General features: G+C 39.0%; 1 protein-coding gene across 1 annotated transcript; it reads right to left on the minus strand.

Moving 5' to 3' along the window:
• Window positions 1–144: 144 nt before the first annotated feature.
• On the minus strand, window positions 145–24271 carry tnfrsfa (tumor necrosis factor receptor superfamily, member a). Its single transcript, XM_031317872.2, has 10 exons — window positions 23996–24271; window positions 11765–11939; window positions 9936–10067; window positions 4967–5078; window positions 4630–4763; window positions 4429–4524; window positions 4296–4342; window positions 3866–4147; window positions 3200–3236; window positions 145–2692 (listed from the first exon to the last, which is right to left on the minus strand). The coding sequence occupies exons 1-10, from the start codon at window positions 24026–24028 to the stop codon at window positions 2391–2393; spliced, it is 1350 nt and encodes a 449-aa protein (XP_031173732.1). The 5' UTR covers window positions 24029–24271; the 3' UTR covers window positions 145–2390.
• Between the last annotated feature and the right edge of the window lie 1835 nt (window positions 24272–26106).

The following is a 26106-nucleotide window of genomic DNA, read 5'->3' on the forward strand; positions in this document are numbered from 1 at the left end:
TATTAATACCGACATTATGAAATCTGAGGAATTAGATCCATTTGCGACCCTCTTCTTTTAGTTAGTATGTTTCAAAAATACATATTGCTTCCATCTTGTGATATAATGAAAACATCACTAATTTCAAACAATTCAAAGACACTCATCTGTACAAAACATTTATTTTGAAATTGACATAAAAAGAGCTTTGATGTATTTGCATAATTTATATCTGAAATCCATGACAAGCAAACAATAACTAAGGGGGAAATGGCAAACAGACGTTTTTACACAAGTAAAAAGGAAGTTAATTGAACAGCTTAGGACTTGCAATGAAATATGTAAAACAGAAATTATAAAAAGAGAAGACATACACCCATGAACTGGTGCCACAGATTGAACAAAACATGCACTGAAGCACATCCACTGCTATGCTACTTCAGGAAAGGCCAAGAGGAATTTTTAAAAGAAAAGAAAAAAAAAAAAAAAAAGAGTTGAGAAATGTCTAAAAAGGAGTTAAAGGGAGAATGTTAGGTGAGAGGGGTGTATAGGATCCCTAGAAATTGATGCCGGCTGTATTTTCATTGTCTGTCAATAGATGGCAGCGCCAGCACTGTAGCATCGCTTTTCAGCAATAATATATAACTCTGTTAACTCTTTTCTTTTTACATAAGAGACTACAGAAAAATGGGCAAAATCTAGTTTAAAATGTCACAATGTCAACAGCCAACTAATGTGGTTGGTGTTTCTGTTGTTCTTAATGACTTCATACCTTTCTATATTCATTTTGGTTTGTTAATAGAGCTGCATATATACACATATACACTTTGTGAGGCTTCAATGCTCTCTGGACTGAATTTGTATGTACATGTGGCAGAATGAGGAAAATAAATCTGAGCTTCTTCTTAAATCCAGAAAAAAAAAAGGTTTCCTTCATCTTGTCTGAGTCTAATCAAGTCAAAACAGTCTGTACCTGCATGCCATGTCACCACAGACATGTGCAGGAGCACTGTTTGTTCAGTTGGCTCGCTTTAACGGTTGGACTCAACACGTCAATCCTCATTTTCTAAGATTGGTGTCACCTCATTGCCGATTTGAAATGACACATTGGGCATTTAGCCTCATGAAAGCTTCCACACTCTGGTGAAGAAATGGCACACGTAACATTGATGGTGTGGACCAAACAGTGCGGCAAGCATAAACAGAGTTTAACTAAACAGTTCGTTCCAACCCCGCCTTGAAAATGTTGTCAGTCATTTTGCCCTGAAGCTAAACGTTATCAAAACACAAATACAGCGCATGCTTATTTTCCAGGGTCATTTGTTTTTGTAATGGTATAAATAATAAAAGTGAATTATTATTCATTACAATAAATATGTCAATAAATAAAAATGACCTTTGAAATTCTCCATGGAAACATTTGACTAAACTATTGTTCCAACAGAAACTATTCCTTCTACAATGTCGTGTGTGTGTGTGTGTGTGTGTGTGTGTGTGTGTGTGTGTGTGTGTGCGCGTGTGTGTGTGTGTGTGTAGTAACACTGAACACACAAAAGGCCGGAAGACAAAGACTGAAAACATTTCTCCAATGTGACTTGACTGTACAAAATCTACGACATTTTGTAATCATTACGCTCTATGAACATAATGAAATGATAGCTAAATACATTTAGATTATCAAATGGCACTGAAGAGGTAAAACTAATGATTAGTAAGGCTGCAAATTGACCGTCATAACAAATGGACGATATTTTCCTACCATTAGTCAAGAAAATGTCCATGTACTGTTATATATGGTTTCAGAGAAGCCTAAATCTATAAAACAACAAATATAGCACGATTGTTTTAAATACTACATGTGCCAGAGGACAGTGCATCAAAGAGGCACAGTATTAGTGACACAGCTAATGCCACTACTAACCAGTGTATATCCTCGTCTCCAGGTAGTGTATTGTGATCTGGGTAGAGGACCAGATGTGTGACACGCGCTCAGAGACTTCTAAGCTTTCAGTATTTGGATGCATGTTTCTTCATTGGAGCCTAAAACATGCAGCCGTTTCTGCCTGTGGACGCTGACACCTTCATGTTAATCTGCTCTTTTGGAACACATTATCATGGTTGTCTTTGGCAGTAAGGTTGTTCAATTTGACCACAAAACTTTTTCATTATTACACCTCCGCATTTGGCAAGTAGTCAACATCTTCAGAGCTCTGATAAATACGGCTCGACCTTCCCCTTTTTGTGTTTTTCTTTTTTAAAACTACTGGCTTTTGAATACGTGGCCGGTCCGCCACAGAGAGGTAAGCCCCGTTCGTAACACAATGTCCACTGACAGTGTCTATGTGCTTTTAGTTGTTCTTGTGTTAAGTATTTTGTGTTTACTTCATTCGCAGTCCCCGTTACTTCAGCTTTCAGGGCGTGTCTGCGTGCTTGTAGTAGCCTCTCTGCAGGGCTGCGGAGGCGATGCTCTCAGCCGAGCGTCGCTGGTCCATACTTAGCAAAGCCTCTAACAGGTCGTTGATGTCGGCTTTTAGGCCCTGCCTCTGCATCCAGTTCTTCAGCAGTTCATACACTTTGTCAACAGGGGCTCCATTCTCCGCAATCCGAATGTGGTTGTCACTGACTCCAATCATTCTGAAAAACTTGTTATGGATCCGCACATCCAGGTACTCATCGAACAAATCAAAGCTCTTCTTTAGGGATCTTTCTGACCCTTAAAAAACACAAAGGAATAGATCAAATTTAGACTGTGAGACACAAAATGGCACACGAAACTCTGGATTAAAATGTTTATCTTGTCGTTTTACACTAACTTTTAACTAAGTTAAATGCTTGAAAAACTCACAGGATACAGTATATGCATTGTTCCTACATTTCAATATGTTTTCCTTCAGGGGATGCATACATTAAAAACAATTTAACAAAGGATCAAACAAATCTGTTAAGCCATGACCTCTTTAATTCAGCATGAGAAAACAACAGCAAAAAAGACGGCATGTTCCAACCCCTGAAGGCTCAGATACGGCCTGACTGTCATGAGATTAATCTATCAAGCAGATAATGTGAGATCTTGAGGAGATGTGTTTATTTGACTTCCTTCTGGACATGACATGAACTGTAAAAAATAAAAATGTGTGTAGCTGCCTTTTAGTGCAAATCGAGTGACATAAACAATGTCTAGCAAAGGGGAAATCTCTGCCTCCCACTGCAGGAATCTTACCTTGTAGTGGCACCAATCGATGTAGCAAAGGATCATCCTACAACATAAAATACAAATATAAGGAATGGTGGCACAGGTGATTAATATTTGAAAACGAAACATGAGAAATTATTTGACTGTTTGAGATCATCTACAGCAGAGGTGCCCAACTTATTTCATATGAAGGGCCAAAAATGTATCTGGATGGAAGGCCACGGGCCAAAAATAAATGATATTATGAGAAAATGTATTATATATTATAGAAAATTAACATTCTAAACCTAAAATACAACACTGCTCTTTAATTTGCATATATCAACCATATTACAGACCTTTTACAGTTATTTAGCACTTGCAATATCAGTGGGAGACATGAGGTCTGGCTTGTTTGTTTTTTTCCAAATGTCTTTCAACATTAAGCTCCAGCTGAATTACAACATTTTCTTAAAAACATACGTAATTTAATAGGTAAGTTTACCAGCACTGTGCTTTGTCGTAAAATTCAGATTAAGTACTTTTGAGCTTCACAAAATGTACGTTTGGTTGGATTTTACAGCACTTTCAAAATTAGAGGAGAATAAGCATGAGCATGTCAAAAGCCATAGAATGCCAAAACAAAAGGCAGGATGGGCCAAATTTGGCCCCCGGGCCTGAAATTGGGCATCCTTGTTCTAGAGTTTCCCTCACCATGTCTGCAGGCGGCGGTCTGATGGCAGTGGGGCTCTGGTGTGGGGTGTTACCAGAGGAAGCTGCAGTGGGCAGGGCCGACAGGCTAGTTTGAGACGAACTAGTGGTGTTGGGCAAACTGTCTCCTAGTCCTCGGTCCTCATCTTCGAGGGGAGGGGAGGCCTTGGTCATGACAGACTGGGTCTCCTGCAGCAGGGGCCGGGACTCTGGGCGAGACTCTTCCCCCTCCAGACCTGCGTTCTGATTGTTCTGTCTCTCCTCCGCTGTAGCTCCACTCTCATCCTGAGCAGAAGAAAAAAAAACATGCAGGATGGAAAACGTGACATATTGTACCATAGAGTCTCTATGGTAATAGTGAGTGCTAGCAGACAATAACATCTAATATCATAAAGCCTTTCAAAAAAACAAACAAAAAAACAATAGGACGTACAATAGGAATCTTCACAATTTCACTGGAATCACAGTGGCTCTTTGAACCTGTTAAAAAACAAACAAAGCATTAGGAATACATCCTTATTAAGCAAAACAACATTGCAAAGGTGGAGTACACCATGTTGACTCACATGGTATTTCCCATGAACGCTGCTTGATTACGAACCACCACACAGCCGCGATGATGATGATGAAGGCGATGGCCAGGGAAATGCATATAGGAGTAACTGGAAAAATAAATCAGTGAAGATGTGCAATTAGGATTTAAAATAACATACAATGGTAAGCAGAAGGCTTTGGATGAAACAGTGAAAATAGTAAAGCGAAGTTACCAATGTCTGCAGAAGAGGTAGGAGTCGGTAAAGGAAGGGCTGGGGAGGTTTTGGTTGGGGACGGATCCCGTTTCCGACACACCGTGTTAGAGAACGGGGTGCATTTCTTCACCTCCTCCTCTCCTGATTTACACCTGTAGTTTTGTAGAAAAGGAATGTTAAAACATGCAAAAAAACAGCATAACCCTTGGCTGTTTAAGATGGAAACCCAACAACGCAGTTGATCCAAAAGAGTTAGCCCATTATCCTAGGTATTACATTCATGTTGGATAATATTGATAAGGTTAAAGAGCACTGCAACAGAGAACTGAAAACCATTTCAGGAAAGGACTCTTACTTGGCACAACGTTTGCAGACTTCGCAGGCCTGATCTGGGACACAGAAGGTCCCTGGTCTGCACTGACACCTGGTGTCTGTAGTCGTGGTGCAGGGTGCAGTTTGAGTCTCATCTGTGGATAGTCAAGTTGTGAGAAAGATGGCAGACGTCAGCTTGTTTGTGAAATATCATGACAATGATGAGGGACATAAATCGAGTCAAATTTAATACATGGAATTTATACAGAGAGAAACACAACACCAATCTAGTCACCCATCAAATAACATATTTCACAAAAAGTTACCATATCCAATACACAGAGAGATATAATACAATATTATATGACGATTTAAAACATATCTCGGGTCATAAAATCTAACGTGATCCAACTAGACTCATAATTAACCTGTGACCATTGGCATGCATTAAACGACAAAAGATGGTGGACTTCTCAGGTAATTTGTAGTTTAGCAATTATGTAGCATCTTTTGCACAAAAAGAAGATAGATAATTGGGTTTCCAATTATGTCTTCTTCTTAGATACAATTTGCCTAATTTTAAACAGGATAATGAGGGATGGAGAATCTGGCATTCATTTATTGAATTGAGACCTGAAAAGACCGTAGCACTGGCCTTTAAGATAAGATCAAATTTAATAACAAACCAGCAGTCCACCTCCACATGATGACCTTTCACAGAAATGTGATGTCCATGCTTGCCAATTAAAGAAAAAGTGCAGCGTTAGGTTGGTTTGATTGCAAAATGCGAGCACACTCTACCATCTTGTAATCTTCTTCGAGAATAATTTTCCTACAATTTAATTCAGACAATTCAGCTCATTTTGTAGCAAGTTATTAAAAAAAAAAAAAAGAAAAGAAAAAAAAAAGTATTTTGGAGTTATAATGAGTTTAAAAGAACACTGCAAATTAGTTTTTCAGATATTCATTTCTAGCACACATTTTTGACCGGATTCACCCATATGAGGACACGTGTTTAGTCAACTTTTCCACAGGTGAAAAATACAACTTTGCCCGGGATACAAAGTCCACAATTAGTCATCTGCCTGCAAACACTTTGTCACATTCATCGGGAAATTGAGAGGTGTGTCAGCAGTGCTCTGTTGATGAGCTGAGAACATTTGCGTATTTTATTGGGAGAAATTCTGTCATCATACATGTGAAGGTGAGAATTAAATGGAGTTTCCTGGTGCCAGCCAGCTGAAAGAAAGTAAAGACTCCAGAGTTTGCCTTCTCTCAGTCTATCTAATTCTTTGCATCTGTCCTGTCGTTAATTATTAGTTACCAGTGCTGGAAAAGTATTCAGATCCTTTTACTTAAGTAAAAGTACCAATAACACACTCTGTAAAAATACTCTGTTACAAGTAAAAGTCCTGCACTGGAAATGTTACTGAAGTAAAAGTATGTAAGTATCATCAGGAAAATATACTTGAAAGTAAAAGTACTTGCAGAAACATCCTCACATTTTAGAAGTTGAGAAGTTTGTAATTGGCTAATCATTTCAGCTGGACTTGTACTGTAGGCTTATATATTGTTGGATAGTTCACTTTATGATTAAACATCATATTTTATGGGCGCCTGGGTAGCTCACCTAGTGGAGCGCCTGGGTAGCTCACCTAGTGGAGCGTCTGGGTAGCTCACCTAGTGGAGCGCCTGGGTAGCTCACCTAGTGGAGCGTCTGGGTAGCTCACCTAGTGGAGCGCCTGGGTAGCTCACCTAGTGGAGCGCCTGGGTAGCTCACCTAGTGGAGCGTCTGGGTAGCTCACCTAGTGGAGCGCCTGGGTAGCTCACCTAGTGGAGCGCGCACTAGGGTATATATATATAGTAGATATATATATATCATATATATATAGATATATATATATACTAGTATATATATATATATATATATATATATATATATATAGGTTTACTCCTCGACGCAGCGGCCGTGGGTTCGACTCCGACCTGCGACCCTTTGCTGCATGTCATTCTACCCTCTCATGTCTTCAGCTGTCCTATACAAATAAAGGCCTAAAAATAATCTCAAAAAAACATCATATCATATTTTATAAACTAAATGTGTTTTGTGTGCAATAGATCTTAATTTGTAAAGTAACTAAAGCTATCAGATTAATGCAGTGGAGTAAAAAGTACAATATTTCCCTCTGAAATGTAATAATAGTGGAGTAGAAATCAAAAGTGGCCTGAAAAGAAAAGACTCAAGTAAAGTACAACTACATCAAATGTGTACTTAAGTACAGTATTTGAGTAAATGTACTTAGTTACATTCCACCACTGTTGACTATCAATGTAATGATCATAATGACCTAAATGTAGCTGGGTAGAATGGGCCGGTAGATATCACAGCTGTGACTTATGCTATGCAAGACTATATATGGAATGACTTGATGGCTCACAGCAACAACTTGAATTGTATGGATATAAACACATATACAGAGCAGGGATTTGTCACTAAGCAGACACATGTTTTTTTCAAAAGTGTGCTTGGTAATTTCTTTTTTATTAACACTTTTTTTTTTTTACTAAGGTATACACAAACACTCACACAGAGAGACAGCTAGTTTACGAGAGCAGTCCTCACCTGCAACTTCTGCCTATTGGGACAATGGGATTGATTGTTATCATTTTAATGATATATAACAAAAATAATGACAAGTTCCTTTGGGGGCTGTTTTGTTCATTTCTAAAACACGGGGCATAGACAGTCTGGGACAACCTCATTTATTACATGGCTGTTAAACGGTCAGCCCCGCAGCAAACTACCATCTTTTAGTGATTGTAGAACACACAAATGTTTGAAAATAACAAGTGATCAACTATAAAAATATGACACATAAAAAAAAAAAAAAAATCATAAAAATGTTGGAAGAAAAAATAGGGAGTGCTGCACAGGGTCAATAAACTTGGTGTTAGTGATGTTGAAGTATAAAATCTGGTGCTCTTCAAGTAGCCAAGTAAGAATAAAAAAATAAGGACAGCTTAGTTTTGCTGGAAGTCCATGGTATTGGTTGGACGTCTAAAAAACATCTGACGCACCCTGATAATGAGTTAAAAATCCTTAATTAATACATCTATTTATGAATGAAGGGTAAATCAATACCATGGACCTCCATTAAAAGTAAGCTGAACAGTGCTTGTTTTTTTATTCTTGTTCATAGTTTGAATTTTGTGAAGTTTCACAATGAATCCTATTGATAAAAAAAAAAAAAAAAAAAAAAAATCTTGAAAACAATAAAAAGGCCTGAGTGTATATTTTGTACAAAGAGTTGAATAGTAGTTCAAACAAAGCTGACTTTGTTGGACTTGCTAATTATAATATTCAGGGACATAATCTGCTCCATTTTGTCACATTTGTTTGCCATTTAATTCATTCAAATCAGTTTTGTTGTTGAGCGAGTTTAATCGCCAGTGGAGCCATTTCACACATTGTTGACAACGCAACACTTTCTGCTTCCTTCATGCTGTGCTAAAGGAGCTCATTTCTAAATTGAAAACTGACACAGATTCTGTCTAAAGCCTGTCGTACCGTTGCACAGTGCAAGTAGTATTTAAGCTCAGTGTAGTGACAAATCACGGTTTTCAGTTTCGTCACATAATTATGCTCAGTGATAATTAGAATGTAACACATGCAGAGGAGAGCAACAAAGCTTTGAATAGGATCTGAGTCAGGGTAAAAAAAAATAAAATAAAAATAAAAAACACATTCAGAAGTGGCAGACTGGCAACAAGTCAGCTACCAGCCAGGCAGCTGGTGTTTTGAGGAATACACTGCAATTTATTGATTATGCTATTCTTATTAAATTGGCAGGTGCTTTGTATAAGTCTGTGTGTCAGGGATGGGGAGGGTGGGGCACAAAATCAGTGAATAGTCTGTTCAGCCCAATCTGAATAGGAAGAGCTTTTTCTATGTCCTTCCTGTCTTAGTAGTTATCAACGAAGTTGACCTGATCTGAATGATACCTAAATGAATAACATGTTCTGACTGAAAACCAAGATTGCTTTCACAGGTAAACACCCCCCAAAACAATCATCATAAGGCTTTGTTTTAGAGAGACGACATGCAAATCCATGGCTTAAACGTGAAGAAAGCAAAACTTCCAACTAGCACCATCAATGATTCAATTCACTGTAGCCTCTCAAAATACGAGATTTCCCAGCAGTAGGTTCTTAAGTGTTACAGATAGCAGCACAGTTCATTTTAAGTGCAAGTAGTCCACAGCAAGGGCAACTTTTCAAAATATGCTGTGTTCCCATTAATTATTACATGGTCATAAATAAGTTAAAACTAGAGCAAAACACACAAAGTTCTATCTTAAAACCGCAATGAATGAGCACAAAACACATCCTATGTAACAGTAGTCTCTTTTCTGTAGCTCCAGCCTTTCATTGGACACAAAGACACCCAGTGTGGGAGACAATGAGACACAGCCACACCCAGTTCAGCCAGGTAGGACAGACACACAAGCAAATCCCCTGAGACAGGTAACGCGCTTACATTCAGCCCACGAAACAAAAACAACAAAGACACGCCCTACGACTCTGTGAAACATCATAAGATCACATTTTCAAGAGTGGATCTGAAAGAGGGGGGCACAGACAAAAAGGTATTAACTTTCCAAAACAATACATCTTTGACAAACTGGATTACAGATGACCCTTCTTTGGAATGGAAGGGCAAGTCAGTTGTGTGTTATTTCATTTCTATTGCAGCCCTAATAATATGGTTAAATGGGTGAAAAAAAACATCGAGTGGTCAGGCAGATTAGACAAAGCCTAATAGAACTCATTGTTAAGTTGCTCAACCAGATCTTAGTAAATGTTATGTTAAATAATGAGCTTAAAGTGCAAAAACAAGACCCAGGTTGTAAAAAAACAAACTTGTCAAGACAAAAAAAATGAATTCTTCCTACTGATTTAATAAAAATGAAGATGCTATGAAACACACGTCAAGATGCAGACAATCTTGTTACCTGAGCGGCAGTGTGTACAGGGCAAACATCGGTTCATCCCGTTGGAGTGCTCTGTGTAGGTCTGTCCGTGGTCACAGCCAAGACATGTCCCTTGTTCTTGGTCTCTTTCACATCCCTTCTGCACAAAGGATCCTGCAAATAAAAAAAAGAGAACAACAACTCATGTGATGGATGTAAACATATTACAGGCAATTAAAGTCTTTTGAATCTTGACTTCTTAATTGTGATGCGTTTCCTGTTGAAATAGGATGTTTAGACAGGACATACCACAGGGATCACAGTGGTCTTTGTGCTTCTAAACTGTAAACCAATGGGATATCAGCTAAGATGAGAAGGGCAGTTTGATTTCATAAAAGTGCCGAGGCGTGGGACTTTACTTGTGCACGATTAACTGTTTTACACGAGCTGAGAGGTTTCCTGGAAGTTAACGTCCGCATTTCATGGGGACTAGGAGGAGGACAGGAATCGATTCACTGAACCACACAGTGATTGGACCTGCACTGGTCGCTAGTCATGCTCAGAATTGTTATACTCATGCATGCCATGAATAAAACCACTTGATTCTCATGTGTTTTCATGGTTCATCTGATGCACAAAAGAAAAAAAGACACAGTAGAGAATGGAAAAAATGATTTGGTATTGTGGTTGTTAGTACAGTTTGTTTTAGTTCAAGTTAAGTGTGGGTAAAACTGATGTTCAATGTGCATACTGGCAACAAAGTCTGCCTGGTTATATAAAAGCTCATACTGACAAAAAGAAGCAGACAGCTAACATAGAAGCGTCAAACTATGTGGTAACAACTAACCAACTAGCAAGAACGCAACACAAGAGCACCACAATAGTGGGAAAATCATAAAACCCAAGAGAAAAATATTTTTCTACAGGCCACAACCTAGCAGTGATGCTCTCTTTTATCAGTTAAAATCTATTAATTATATCTCGCCCTTAAATAACTTTATCCTTTTGTCTCCGTCTTTGTGCACACTGCTGTTTTATTTTCTAAAGGTCTCATTTCCATTGTTACTGTGAATGAAGAGTTCAGATATAAGTTGATTTGCAGGAGCTCTTGCTGAAATATCTCTAGATTTGTAGGCCAGAAGGTCTACAAAAACTGACACAAACAACGCAATAGAATTAACCTTAAAGGATTTATTACTTTGGATGTTCATGCACATATAATCTGATAATGGGGCTGATAAATGTGTTGAAGAAATAAAATGATAAAGTGAATGTGAACCAAAACCAAAGTAATCAAATAAAATTATTTTTTAGAATTCAGAATGGCAAATTAAATAATTTAATCAGCTAGCAACCACATTGCAGTAATTGCATCTTGGCTAAATTCTGAGCTAAAAAAAGAGTCAACAGTCTTACCGAATTCTTTACATAATACGGTAATATGGTTAGTACTTTTAATTACTTGGAACTTAAAAATAACCTCCACTGCATAAATTGTGCACTTTTTCCTTCACTTTGTGCTTCGCTCTAATCTGCTGAGTTCCAGCAGTTTGACTCCTGCTCATGGCCATCATGCATTCTTTCCAGACCATGCAGAGAATATTTGCTAAACTCATTTGGGACACAGTTCAGGTTATGGGTTTGACATTTGACTCAACTTTCTTTTAAACAAAATGCCATTTTATATCTTGGCACTAGCTTGCACTCAGGTCTTATTATATTAGAAGACATAGATCAGTGTTTGAGGATACAGGAAGCAACACAATTTGTTGATCAGAGGGAGTTTCAGGTTGAAATGTTGCGAGCAGGCGTACTTATCCAGGCCCACATTCCTCATATGTTTGGTATATGTCATATGTGATTATCCTTACCAGCCTGGCAATTGAGGCAGCAGAGTCCCTGGTGGAGGTACTGCTCATTCTCAACACATGTCCTGTGTCGTCGAAGAGTGAGATTTTTGTTTGTGTGTTCATCGCTGGACCACTGAGATGCTGGAGGTTCTGCTGCGTGACAAACCAGCCCGATGAGGAGCGCTGCCGCAAACACCTAAATCATCCAGGTCAGGGAGAGAAAGAGGGGGACAAAAGAAAAGCTTTACATTAGTTTTGTGTCTCATTAGCTGTAGGACAGTAAAGAGGAGAGTATCTTCATAGGAAACCTTGTGTGAGCAATCTATGACTTAATTTGAACCATCTGATCTGAACATCTGCCGTGGGAAAGCAATTAAGGGAGCCATCCAGCTGGTCAGAAGTAGAGGCAAAACAACCCTGTGTGTACAGGATACAGAGCTATACACTAACTACATGCAGCGCAACAGGCAACCAAACTTAATTACTCCATGATCTGTTTTTTTCTTGTAGAAGAGGTTTAAAAAGCAGAGTGGGTGTAAAAGAAAGGGTTTGATAAGGTATCTCAGCTAACACCAGGACAGTGCCCATATCAAATGTGATTCCAGAAATCCATTCATGTGCTAGATAATAACAGGCTTGTATAGGTGGGGTACTAAGAAGAATACAGCCGAACACTTTAGTGTGGCCCCCAGGCGCTGGTGTTTATTCACACGCTTTTCACCATGTCAATGTGAGAAGGCTCCATTCATTGGCAAACAACACACTTTAGTGGCTCTACTTCAAATGACCCACATTCTTAAACCCCGGCTCTTTGAATGCCATGACATGTGACACCGCCATGAAGCGCCTCAAACGCAACGCGACACCTCCTGGGTAAATGAGAGGCATAGATTTGGAGGTTTTGTCTCTCCTGTGCAACCCCCCCCCCCCCCTCGCCCCACACACACACATATACACACACACTACCTCTACGAGACCAGGAGAGAAAGAAACAGGTGAGGGTGGAGAGGGCCAGGTTGAGAGGGAGAAAGAGGAGGAGGGTCGATTCAAAGTGAGAAATTGAGAGTTGAAGATGGGATGTTCTGCAGGGAATAGGTTGTTTAAAAAAGGCAGTGTGGGAGAATGACAGGAATAAAGACTGAGAACAGATAAACAGAGGTAGAGAAAGAGGGACAGGCTGTGGCTGAGAATGACTCCTGACGCTAGACTTGGCTCTCTGGAGGGCTGCCATGCCTTGTTGTTCAAAAGAACTTTCCTCTCTCTCTCTCTCTCTCTCTCTCTCTCTCTCACTCACTCTCTGCCTTTTTCCCTTCTTCCTCTCCCTCTGCTCACGTCAGACTTTCCAAAGACGCTGAGAGGCAGACGTGAAGGGGCAGACGGCCGGCAGAGCAGTCACAATCACACCATTTAGATCTATCCAAACATTCTGGGGAGGGGGAGACAGAGGAGAGAAGGAAAGGGGAGGGAGACAAAATGAGAGGGGGGACTAACAGCTTGCATGACACAGGGTGTCTTTAGACTTGAATACACTATGTGTATGACTGCAGGGTGGGTGGGGGGTTGTAGAGACAGAGTCTTAGGGAAAGAGTATTCAGAAGGCCGTGTGAAAAGACAAGAGAGCGAAATCTGGTATAAGCACATGTGCACGACAACACCGTGGAAAGAAAAGATGGGAAAATAGACAACTGGGGAAAGAATGAGCTGCACTAAAGGTAATCCAACACTCCTACAAAGCAGAAGTAGAATGTGAAATTGCACTGCATGTCCAAAAGTTTATTAGTCCACCCTTAAGTAGCTAATACTGAATTCCTATGGCCTATCAAAAGTTCCCACTCAGATGTCTCTTTGACAGTGAAGATGCATAGACAGCATAGAGATGACATCATTTCCAGTCTTTGTTCATCCAGGGCCTGTTCAAAACACTCCCAGGTGCAGCCGCTCTCAATAGCTGCCCTGTTATGCTCAGCAGTTGAAGGATTGCTACACAAAAGATCTATTCACATTTCATTTTATGTAGGGTTGTAATTATCTATTATTTACATCATCTTTTAAACATCTGATTGATGAATTGTTGGGTCTATAAAACATAAAAAAACAGTGATAAAAAAACAAAAAACCTATTTCCCAGAGCCCAAGGTAATGTCTTCAAGTGTCTTCACCCCCCCCCCCCAAGTCCACAAACCCAACATATTCAGTTAACAATGATATAATACAAAGAAAATGAGATAATCCTCACGTTAAAGAAGCTGCAACCAGGTACTGCTTGGCTTTCCTTAAAATGACTTAATAGATTATCAAAATAATTCACGGTTTATTTTCTGTCTAGCGACTAATTATTGTTTCAGTTTGGAAAGGAAACATCAGAATTTGCTTTCGGTTTTAAGAGGGGCTGTTTTTATGGGACAGCAGAGGCATGCCAGTGCATCATTACTTCTTTGTGCTAATGTGAGAATCAAAAACAAATCTCTGTCACGCTTTTATTTTATTACAAACTAAAAGCTGGATAGAGATTGTAGAGTAAATCTGAGGGGAATCCCACTGTGTAGTATTTCTTGAACACAGCCTGCTTGCAGACAAGCAAAACGAACCACGCCATCAACATGTGTCCACACTAATGTCCTTAGGCTGCTAAACTACATTACCATAAATGCACTGTATACATAAACACTATGGGCAGCCACAATGTGGCTTAGTTTTACCTCCATAACCAAGCGAAGAGGGAAGACTGGAGTGACCATAACCTCAGTGTCGAAAGCCCTCCAAACCCACAATCCCTGGAAACTCTCCAACCCCCGGCTGAAGTGGTTCAGTCCACTTCACAGTCTTCTCTATCCTCTGTACAATGAGTGGGCTTGGCTGCAGATTATTTGGTAAAACAGTGTCCTATTGTCATGCTCTCAGTCTGTATGTATGATAGGTTAGTACTATGCGTGTGTGGATGCAATTTAAGCTAATAAAAAGTTGCAATAAAATAATGAGGGGCCCTCTGTTTATCTGACAACAGTAGCTCCCCTCCACTTCCTCTAAACACCCTGGGTTCTTCCAAATTTCCTTGGCACAAACTCTATACATGCCATGTACACTGAGAATGCATTTGTGACTAAATGACAGGACATCCTTTCAGCTGACCTAGGTTATCAATGGGGCATTTAGAGGGCTGTGATCACTCCATATCCCTGAGGGAATTACAGTGAGCTCCATTATAAATGAAATGGGGCAGAAACTGAAAATGCAATGAACACTTGCACACACAAAACATACACATACAAATAAAGCAGGGGGAGACGTTTTCATATTGGACAGATGATGATTTCAATCATAGTCAACTGATAAGGAACAACATGATTACTTCATTATATTCCTGCGTGCGGAGTATGACCTGACTCTCCATATCATGCTTTTCTTATTAGCCAATTAAAAAAAAAAAAAAGTAAATGCAGGACATTTGTGATATTTACAATATGGTATATCTATACTCTCAAACATCATCATGACAGAAAGGGAAATAGCTCTTGAGAAGTTTAGCTTTAAAATACTAGGATGTTAGATTAGAAATATCTAAAACGTGTCATTTTAGGTCACTCATAATACACACAGAGTTTTAATGTATTCACATATGAATTTTCTCATCTTACTCATGCCGTCAATAGAAAAACAAATATAACGTTGTCACTTTGTAGTTAATGCAATCCATTCAATCAAGTTTTTGAGTGTAACCTTAACTGCACGCCGATTTGTTAATGCAACAAAAACTTAATCAGTTGATCGGATTATAGACTGTCAGCTGCCAGAGGCTTAACTACCACTGGTAATCAACTTTTACTTCTTACAACTGAGGATTTTTAAGGACTTGGGCATTTAATAAACTGGAGAATGGAACTGCCACAGTTTCTGCCACAGTTCTAAATATGTGACGTGTCATGAATGACTTAAACATGAAATGTATACTCCATACTTTAAATGTCACCAACATGTGTCTTCCTCCGACCTTACCACAGCTCAATCTTTTTAAACTTTTCAGCTCAAATGCCAGGGCCTCCCACAACCACAGGAAAGAGAAACATCCACCCCCATCTCATAGCAGAGGAGGTGGCACTATCATTACAGCTGCAGCTGTTTAGAAGCACAACTGATGGCAGAGTTTAAACTGTCTTTGTCAATTAAAAAGTCCAAAGTTGGTATGTTGCACAATTAGTCCAATTTCTATCAAAGCAAAGCGGCAAACCCTCACATTTGAGAAGCTGTAACCAGAGAATGTGTAACATTTTTCACCTTTTTTTGCTTGAAAAAAAATGACTGAAGCGATTAAACGATGATCAAAATAGTTGATTATTTTAATGTGAATCAACTTATCTTTTGCGCTCTATTGCTGTGTTTATTACCAAAAATAAACACAGGTCCATATTTTATGGTATTCACCATTACCTACTCATGACTGCTCAATTATCTTGTTTAATTGAATTAATGATTCCTAATTTAAACTGATTAATTGGAATTTGAACAACATAAACACTGTCCTGGAACAGATGCCTTCTATAATATCATATGTGTGGCAGTAAAAACCAATGTCCAATATTAGTTTGACATTGCTTTTTAAACCTAAATCTAATTTAACATTATGCCAATTCATCATTTAAGATCAGACTTCAAGTACCCTTTGTCTTAAATGAAACTTTGAATTTAAGTTAGGCAATATGTACCATAGAGCTGCAAAGATTAATCGATTAGTTGTCAACTATTAAATTAATCACCAACTATTTTGATAATTGATTAATCGGTTTGAGTCACTTTCTTTTCACAAAAATTCTCTGATTCCAACTTGTTCAATGTTCATATTTTCTAGTTTCTTCTCTCCTCTGTAACAGTAAACTGAATATCTTTGAGTTGTGGACAAGACATTTGAGGATGCCATCTTTGGCTTTGGGAAACACTGATCAACATTTCTCACCATTTTTTGACATTTTATAGACCAAACAACTAATCGATTAATCGAGAAAATAATTGACAGATTACTCTACAGTGAAAATAATCGTTGGTTGCAGCCCTATACTATACTACGGAGCCCCTAAGGGGACATGACATAACTTTTTTTCTTTCTTGTGCACATGAGAAACTTTCTGGTGTGCACAAGATACTTTCTGGGGGCGCACAAGAAACTTTCTGGTGTGCACAAGATACTTTCTGGGGGCGCACAAGAAACTTTCTGGTGCGCACAAGATGCTTTCTGGTGGGCACGCAAAAGTATCTCATGCTCACAAGAAACCAATCTAAGGCTAGCAAAATGATGCTAACGTTATGTGTCTAAAGTAAATATTTCACATTCACAGCATGACATCAGTTAACGTTGTCTTTATCATCTTTGACTTTGTTGATGATACTGTCAGGTACATTTCGTTGCATTTTCAGGAAGATGAATTCCTCCTCCTCTGCAGCCATTCTGACTGCTACTCAGATTGGTTTCCCGTGTGCATTAGAAAGTATCACACCAGAAGAAATAATAAATGCCATGTCCCTTTAGGGGCTCCGTACTATACAGAGTTTTCAGTAACTGTGTAATGTACAATGGAAATCCCTTGACAGGACAGTGAAAGCTCTCTGCTTCACAGATAAAGCCTGACATACGCTGGAGACGGGGGGGTGACCATGCACGACTTTCTTGAGTGATGAATTACACTGACATCCTGTCTTCCATGATGAAGGCATGTACAACCCAGCATATGTCAAGAGAAAGAAGTCTGACACTTGCTACAGCATGTAAATAAATCCAAAGTTCAGCCGAGCTCGGATACATTCATCTTTATAAAGCTGAATGATATAAAACGAAGAGAATGACTCCCATGTCAATTTGAAGCAGTTAGACAAGAAAGTGCTCACAGTGTGAAAACCGCATTGTTGAGCCACAAAAACTGCACACATACAGTACAACAAGCACACATACAGTGTATGTGTGGGAGCGTGTGAAAAGCGGCAGCCCCCTCCTCTCAGGGAGCACAGGAAGCTCAAGACAATACAGAGGCTTCATGCAGGGTTCAGCTCCAAAATGTTCCCTCCACAGCAGCCTGCCTCAGAGCAGGCCTAGCACCCGATTGAACGCACAACATATCCGCTAGGCTGGGTATTTATAACTCAGGGAAGCTGCAGCTCCACAACACAAATTCTTGAGTTTCCTCAGGAGGTAGCCTTCACTGATTAGACTAGTGTGACAGTGTGTCACAAGCAGGTTAGGTGACATTCACCTTTGTATGAAAGAAGAAAAAGAGAAAGAGCAAAAACAACCTGTGATGACGACAGTTATAATGAATTTGCCAGCAGCCAATCTGAAACCACAAGTTGTAATGACTGACGCGCTGACGTTGATGTTGACCACACAAAAATGGGCTCATTGTTTTGATGACTTAAAGGGAAAGGCCAGGGTTCAAAAGTTGTAAGCAGGTGCAGCGTGACATACATTTGACAACTTGTTTGTGTTGTGAGGTCGAGGTGGTCTCTAGTGTGGTTTAAGGTTGGCTGCTGATCTCACACACGTACACAACATCATTGTGAGTCATACAGCATGTTATTCAGGGACAGCGGATTTGAACGTCAATCCACAAATTTAATTCAGAGATTTGTGTGCAGTAGGGCTATTAACTTAGCCTTTTTAAATTCTGATTAGGCCCTTCACCGAGAAGCTGAGCGGCAACTCATCAGACAACCCCAGGAGGGTGAGAATGAAAAGAGCAAGAACGGATGACTAATAGATTAAAGTATGTGCAGGAATCCATCACCTCGCTCTAGAGACAATCACATTAGCTCCATTAAAGCTTGTCTTTGTGTTAAAAGGAAAAAAAAGGCCATGAAGCGTTGGCAGTTTATAGCCTTCTCTATAAACACATCACAGCAAAAATGTAGAATATGTGGCTGCTGTAGCAGGTCAACAAGGACTTAAGTGACCATCAATAGCTGGAATTTATGTTGGATTTATGTCTTTGTAAACAGAAGTCCATTCTCTGGACAAAGGTTGAGTTTGTTCTAAGACTCTAACATTTTGTTATAATCTGCTCATTCATCCAGGAGAGCAGGAAGTCAGAGGATATAGCACTGATGCAAAACTTCGTATTATGTCATGTATCCGGGCGCCACTAAATGTCTACTGCACCTTCTTTTTTAAGCAGAAATTCCAAAACGTCACAGGTTGTTACTTCTCAACTGTGAATATTTGCATTTTTTTTGTCTTCTATAAGAGTGAATTGAAGATGTTTGGCTTTTGGACTGTTGGGTGCACAAAACAAGCCATTTAAATATGTCAACTTTGGAAAATTGCGGAGGGCATTTTTCACTATTTTCTGACACAACGACCAGTTGATTAAGTGATAGTTTAACCTTTTTCAGCTGTTAGGTCGGGCTGCAACTAACAAATATTTTCATTATTAATTAATTATTTGATAACTTTTCTCGATTAATGGATTGACTGTTAGGTCAACAACTGAATATAGCGAAAATTGTGCATCAAACTGCTTGTTTTGTTCAACCAACAGTCAAAAGCCCAAAGATATTCAGTTTATTCAGTATATATATATATATATATATATATATATATATATCTCACATAAAACAGAGGAAGCAGCAAACCCTCACAATTTAGAAGTTGGAACTAGGAAATGTTTGGCATCTTTGCTTGACATTTTCAAGCAAAGATGCCAAACAAACCATGAATCGATTATTATAGCTGATTCTTTTGTTGTCAGTTGACTAATCGATGACCGAAATGCCCACATTTGCAGCTGTAACACATAACAGCATTTTAATGCTGACTTCCTTCTGCTTCATGGTTTTGCCTTGATTAAATACAGTATGGATAGAATCCTTTCCAATAGGTCCTACTCAGGCTGAAACTAACAATTATTTCCATTATTGATTAATCTGCCATTTTAGTCTATGAAATGTCCAAAAACTACTTTAAAAAAGTTATTCACAATTCCTCACAGCCCAAGTGACATCTGCAAATAGCTATTTGTTTTCCCAACAAACTGTATAAAACTCCATCCAAAAAGATATTAAGTTTAGAGTGATGTAAAACAAAGAATATAAGCAAATCCTCAAATGGGAGTAGCTGGGACCAGACAGAAAACGTTTGGGCTTTTAGTTTGAAAAGTGACTGAAATGATTAATCAATTATCAAAATAACTGAAGAGTGATTGACTTATTGTTTCAGCTCTACTAAAATGCCAACACATTTGCTTTAGTAGCATTTGGAGATAAAAGCATAACAGCTTTGTAATAGTGATATACTTCTGCTTGATGATTTTGTCTCTTTTAAATAGTTTGAATATAGAAGGCTTTCACATATGTACTACTCATAAAATACACCTCTATATAACTTCCACACAGATAACAAAACAGCTGCCACTGTCTGACATAGAAAAGTATGCCCTCCAGTGAGCATTACACTCGTGTCTTTAAACATTAAAACAGTGTAAAAAAGAAGCTAAGAATAGCTTTGCACCCTTCGGCAAATAATGTCCATTCCTAGTATAATGTCCTTAAAGAGCAATGTAAATGTCTAACTCATGTGATTTGATATTCAGATGACTTCTGTACACATGGGAGAGCTATGTATGAGAGTATTGCACCACAAAGTAGTTCTGACACTGTGTGTGAGATAGGGCTGCAAGCCTGCAACTAACTATTATTTTCATTGTCAAATAATCTGTTGATTATTTTCTCAATGAATCAATTAGTTCTATAAAATGCCATAAAATGGTGAAAAATGTCCATTAGTGTTTCCCAAAAGCCACAAAGACATCCTCAAATGTCTTGTTTTGTCCACAACTCAAAGATATTACGTTTACTGTCATAGAGAGTGAAGACACCAGAAAATATTCACATTTAAAAAGCTGGATTTAGAGAATTTTGACTTCTTTTCTTACAAAGTTCCTCAAACCGATTAAACAACTATCAAAATAGTTGGCAACTAACTTAATAGTTGACAATGACTAATGGATTCATCTTTGCAGCTATAGTGTGACATGATTTTAGTTGCTATTTGGGTCTAAACAACACAGAATGAATGAAGCTAGGTGGAGGTAAAATGTCTATCTAGTGATGCTTGGCACACAGTAAATTCTCCCCACTTATCACAAAGCTAGATCATTCATGTGGGAGCGCTGACTTGCCTCTCATGGTATGCATTACGTGTGTGGGTGGGTCACACCTGTACAGGTGGCACTCCCTAAGTGAGTCAGCAGGTCTTTGATATCTGGAGTGATTCACATTTTACAATGCCAACAACAACAGCAGGTTCCTTCAGAAAAATTGATTGGCCAACAATAAAATATTGCTATGTCCGCTCTCGAGAATAAATACCTGGTTGGAAACTGTGACAGGCCAACATAAAAGGGAACACAACCACCTGGTATCTGACAGTGAGTTGGTTGCGCCAAATTGCATCATTCAGTGTCCGTCTCTAAGCCACAGGCTCTGTTGTACAACTGCTCACATGGTCACCATGTAAAGCAGCAATAAGCAGCAGTATTACTCTAGAGTAGCCAATTTGTTGACCACTGCTCAGTCCCCAGTGACACAGTTTGGCCTCCACTTGTCCCAGATGTCAGTCCTGCCCTGACATAGAGGGATATTTCCTGTGTGAACCAACACCCAGACACACAGTAAGTCATCACAGATAACAATCTAGTATACATTTGCATGGGCATGACAATTCTCAGAAGTAAATTGATGCCACTAATATCAGCATATCTGTGTATTCTAGACAGGAAGTTTACTGGACGGCCAGGCACGTACACTCAGGCAATTTGAAGGGGTGTGGGGGATTAGAGAGGGAGGAATGGGGGTGGAGGGAAGGGGGGGGTGTTTAGTTTCCCCATAGTCCCTTAGCAACAAGGCCTGCTGGCGAGGCCTCCAGAATGTACTGTAGTTTACAAAAGAGATAAACATTGACTTTGCCACCCGGAGAAGTAAATCTGATGGAACACTGCATGACTTAAAATACAAATCAGACAACGCAGAAAACAAACATTAAAGCTCCAGGCACATCAGCAGATGTTACATTTACTTTATCAACTACATTTACAGTGAGCAGAGCTACAGTAGGCATCTGGTATGCCACAACATTACAGCTTAATGACTTATACTGCTGCCCTTATCAACCGCAAAAGAAGCCTTGCCTTAATTTGCTCTGTCATTACAGGAACTTTGATTTATTTTCCGTTTCCTATCTCACACTGTAATGTAAAGCAGTAAACTTAAGTATTTGAAGGAAACCCTTCTAGTGTCCCACATACAATTCCTTCAAATATTTTGCATTAATCCAAAGAACCTCTTAGGGCTGGGTAATTTGACGATATAAAAATGTGTAACGTATATTTCTATTACCTCTTCCATGGAGGTTATGTTTGTGGTTGGGCTGTCTGTTAGGAAAAATCTACTGGCCCGATTTTCATGAAACTTGGAGGAGGTGTGTAGCATGGGTCGAGGAAGAACCCATTCAATTTTGGAGAGGATCCCAATCATGGGGTATTCCGTTTCGTTAACATTGCGAGACAGGGTATTTGTGCTGCGCTCATGTGGTGTCGGAATAATGGAAAAATGTGTTCCTGATCATATTTCATGGCTCCCGTGATTAGTTTTCTTTTGCTCTTCATCGTCACGCAAACACCGGAAGCAGCTATCAACCTGTTGTTGAAACGCTCTGAGCAATACAATACAACACAACTTCTTTGTAGCATCCATGTTGTTTCCACATTACGACTTAAAGCTCACAAACACACCAAAGTCAGCAGAACGACTTCCCAACAAGGGAAATTGGACCATCTGAGGAGCACACATGAACGCACCACTGGCCTTGGCGAAGATCTGCGCTCTCAGAGTGCCATTCTTGTTCTATATCGTATCTATCGCGATGGTGAAAACACTGCGGTCCGAACTGCGTTATGGCAATATTTAAGTCATTTGGACGACACTGATCCATGCACGTTATGTTCACTTAGCACTAAAGTTCTTAATAAAATGAGAAAATACTTTTTCATTTTTTCAAGTACTTAATTCACACAGGAGTCACACAGGAGGCTTTACCATGCACTTTTTTCATATAAACTATAATAAATTACCAGAAAACATGCTCTATCGTGATATATCGTTATCGAGATATGAAATGACCTATATTAGTATTATCAGGATAGAAGATTTTGGCTATATTGCCCAGCAGTCCTAGAACCTTTAATGAGTTGGCTACACGTTAAGGGCTTATACAGTGAGCTTACAGTATTTATAGTGTCAGGCTTTGGTGCTGCACAGATGGAAAAAACAACAGCCGGGGAATGAAAAGACGTCTCTGTGAGGGTCTGAGAGTGGAATTAACTTTACTGGAAAACTGTTGGGAAAACTTTGTGACTTTAATTGACTAACGGGCAAAGTGAATTCTTGGCTTTTCTGGGGTCAAACTGACATGCTACTATTAACCCCGTGCCTCTCAACACACTCTTCACACAATGTGATTTAAAGCTTGCTTGAAACAAAAGTGCACTCCACAGCCAGGGCCATAACTGCAGTGCACTTAATAATAGTGCCTATAGTCCTAGCTCCATCCGCTGTGACAGTCCAAGAGCCATCATATGCTGAATGTCTGAACAATATGACCGCATGATGTCCAACACAGATGGTTGCTGTAACGTTGAGGCTGGGGGGGGGACTGAGTGAATATGCAGCACATGTACTGTAAACCAGAAACAGGAGCCAATAAGCTTCAGATGAGTCTCTTCTTTACAGAAATAAACACATTAATCAACAACAAACACAATGTTGCTTCCTGTGTATGAGCTCTTGCTGGACAATGAACGGGCTTGTTTTATCTTATCCAACAAGTTCTCTCACACACACACACACACACACACACACACACACACACACAGGCCTGGCTGTGATTTCTGCTCCCATGTTAACAGCACAGCCTCCTAAAACAGTCAAGGATTGTCTGGCTTAAGCTTCAACTTAATTAGACAATCGGTATATAAGCGGCGTCTTGCGACATTGTGAATCAACATGCTATTTGTGTTATTAGCTAAATTAATGTATAACGTTAACTGTCCCGCTGAAGCGCCAGGCGCCCATACAAGATAAGAAGCTATCTGAAGTTAAAAGCATATTTTAATAATCATTAGCACTTTAATAAAGATAACACGAGCGTCTCTTAATTAAACACAGTTATGTAAATGCATACAAGCAAGCATACCGAAGGTTATGGTCGTTTTTACTTACAGAAAGTTTCCCGACCGACGGACCGAAGTTCATCTTGGGAACTTCGAGATGAGAGGAAATCCCGGCGACTACGCGTCACAAACCAACCAGTTTAAAATCTCTAAAAAACACAATTACAGCGAAAAAAGAAAACAGCACCACAAGTCCAGCTTTAAAACTGTCCGTCGCCCGGTTTCTTTCATGAGTTTACTCGTCACTGACAAAACTTTACAGCGTTTTTCAGGGAGCTGAGAGACACTAGTCTGAGCACCACTGAAGACTTTTTTCCCCCTTCGCCTTAGAGCTGCTGTGACGTCAGGCTGCCCAGGAGCCAATCACAACGCTTCACCTAGAATAATAGGTTTTCAACAGAGGTGGAAGAAGTACTTATAGCTATTGTTAAGTAAGATATAAGTAAAAAGTAGCAATACCACAATGTAGAAATACTCCTTTACAAGTAAAAGTCATGTATTCAAAACTATAAGCATCAAAATATACTTAAATAATAATAATAATAATAATAATAATAATAATAATATAATTGGAATAATTATTAATGCATTAATGCCTTTTTCCTGTAAATTCACAACACGGTTTATTGTTGATTATATTTGGTATTATTAATCAGAACCTGCAAAGTAAGAAAAGTTTGAAAATAGAGTAGTAAAAAGTACAATATTTATTGTAGTAGAGAAGCAGTATAAAGTAGAAAATGGAAATACTTAAGTAAAGCACAAGTAACATAAAATTGTACTTAAGTAGGCTATGTACTTGACTAAATGTACTTAGGGCTTTCCACCACTGGGTTTCAATGGGAAAAAAAACACATTATTTTTTACCTTACAGTTTGCAATTATGTCTGTGGGGTGAAATATGCAGCGATGTTATATCAATTGAAGCAGGCTCTTCATTCAAATGGATCATCTCAGGCTTTGATCTACATTTCCTAGTGACTAACTTACAATAGCCATTAAGTTTGTAATGTATAACTAGTTATAACTAACTAATGTGCAACAAGTTGAAGCACCAGTGAATGAATAATCGCTAAGTCTGACTTTTTGGCACAAATACACACTCCAGCCCAGTGGATCCCCGAGTGGAGACACTTTATAGGTATTATATCCCACGGAGTAGGAATAGTTTTAGGTTTGCTTCCAATTAATTGATTTTACCACAGTGAGAAGAAGAACAACTTAGTTCCTGTACTTTAAGAACCCTGCAGTATATTTAAAGGCAGTCACCCTTAATGACACTATAACATTATTCCACTTTGTACCAGCCTATATCAAACAGCAAACATCCTCTCAAATGTGGTTCCTGCTGACAAAATCTTATCTAAAGTGGGTCTACAGCAGTCTGTCTAGGGAGGAGAAAGCGGAAGATATTTGGGCAAACCTACACCAGACCATTAGCAAAGCAAACAAACAAATACACAAACAGAGCCAAACAACCAAATACTAGGCCTGCCACTGAGTCCAGACACTGGTGTGACGAAAGAAGGATTGAGCAATTTCAAGACATGTTTAGAATAAATGCTGCCCGGCATTATGTCTCACTTCTGATGATATGAAACATTACGATGATTAGTTTAATATCTTGTGACCAAAGTCATGATAGTGAAACATTATTTAATCAGTGAGTGTGTCAGTAAGTATGAAAAAAATGCCTGGGTTTTCTACTTCCTGTTGTGTTTTCTGTTGTCAAGACCCTTGTGACGTCTGCTCTTGAAAGGTGCTATATAAATAAACTTAATTAAAAAAAATAAAATGATTATTGTTATTTTCAATTTTACCTCAAATGTAAAACATCCCATGTTTTGTCCTATTCTTGTGTGCTTACATTGTAAAAAGCTGAAAAGATGGATCATTCTGTAAAAGTATTTAAAGATGACTGTGTGAACAGCTGCTGTTAATAAAAAAAAAATAAAAAAAAGTGTGATCCGGTCACATCAGAGATGCTGTTTTATAGTAGAGGGTCTTAAAATAAGAGATGACCTCCGTTGCCATAGCTAAACATGAGGGGGAAAAAAACACTAATGTGATAGTTCTCACACAACTATGTTGTTAAATCACAGTAAAACGTGGAGTGCAACCAAGATAAACAGACTTTAAGCTCCGAAAAGGGAAAAAGTG

Source organism: Sander lucioperca, chromosome 14, assembly GCF_008315115.2.
Source record: "Sander lucioperca isolate FBNREF2018 chromosome 14, SLUC_FBN_1.2, whole genome shotgun sequence".
Classification (NCBI taxonomy): Eukaryota; Metazoa; Chordata; class Actinopteri; order Perciformes; family Percidae; genus Sander; species Sander lucioperca.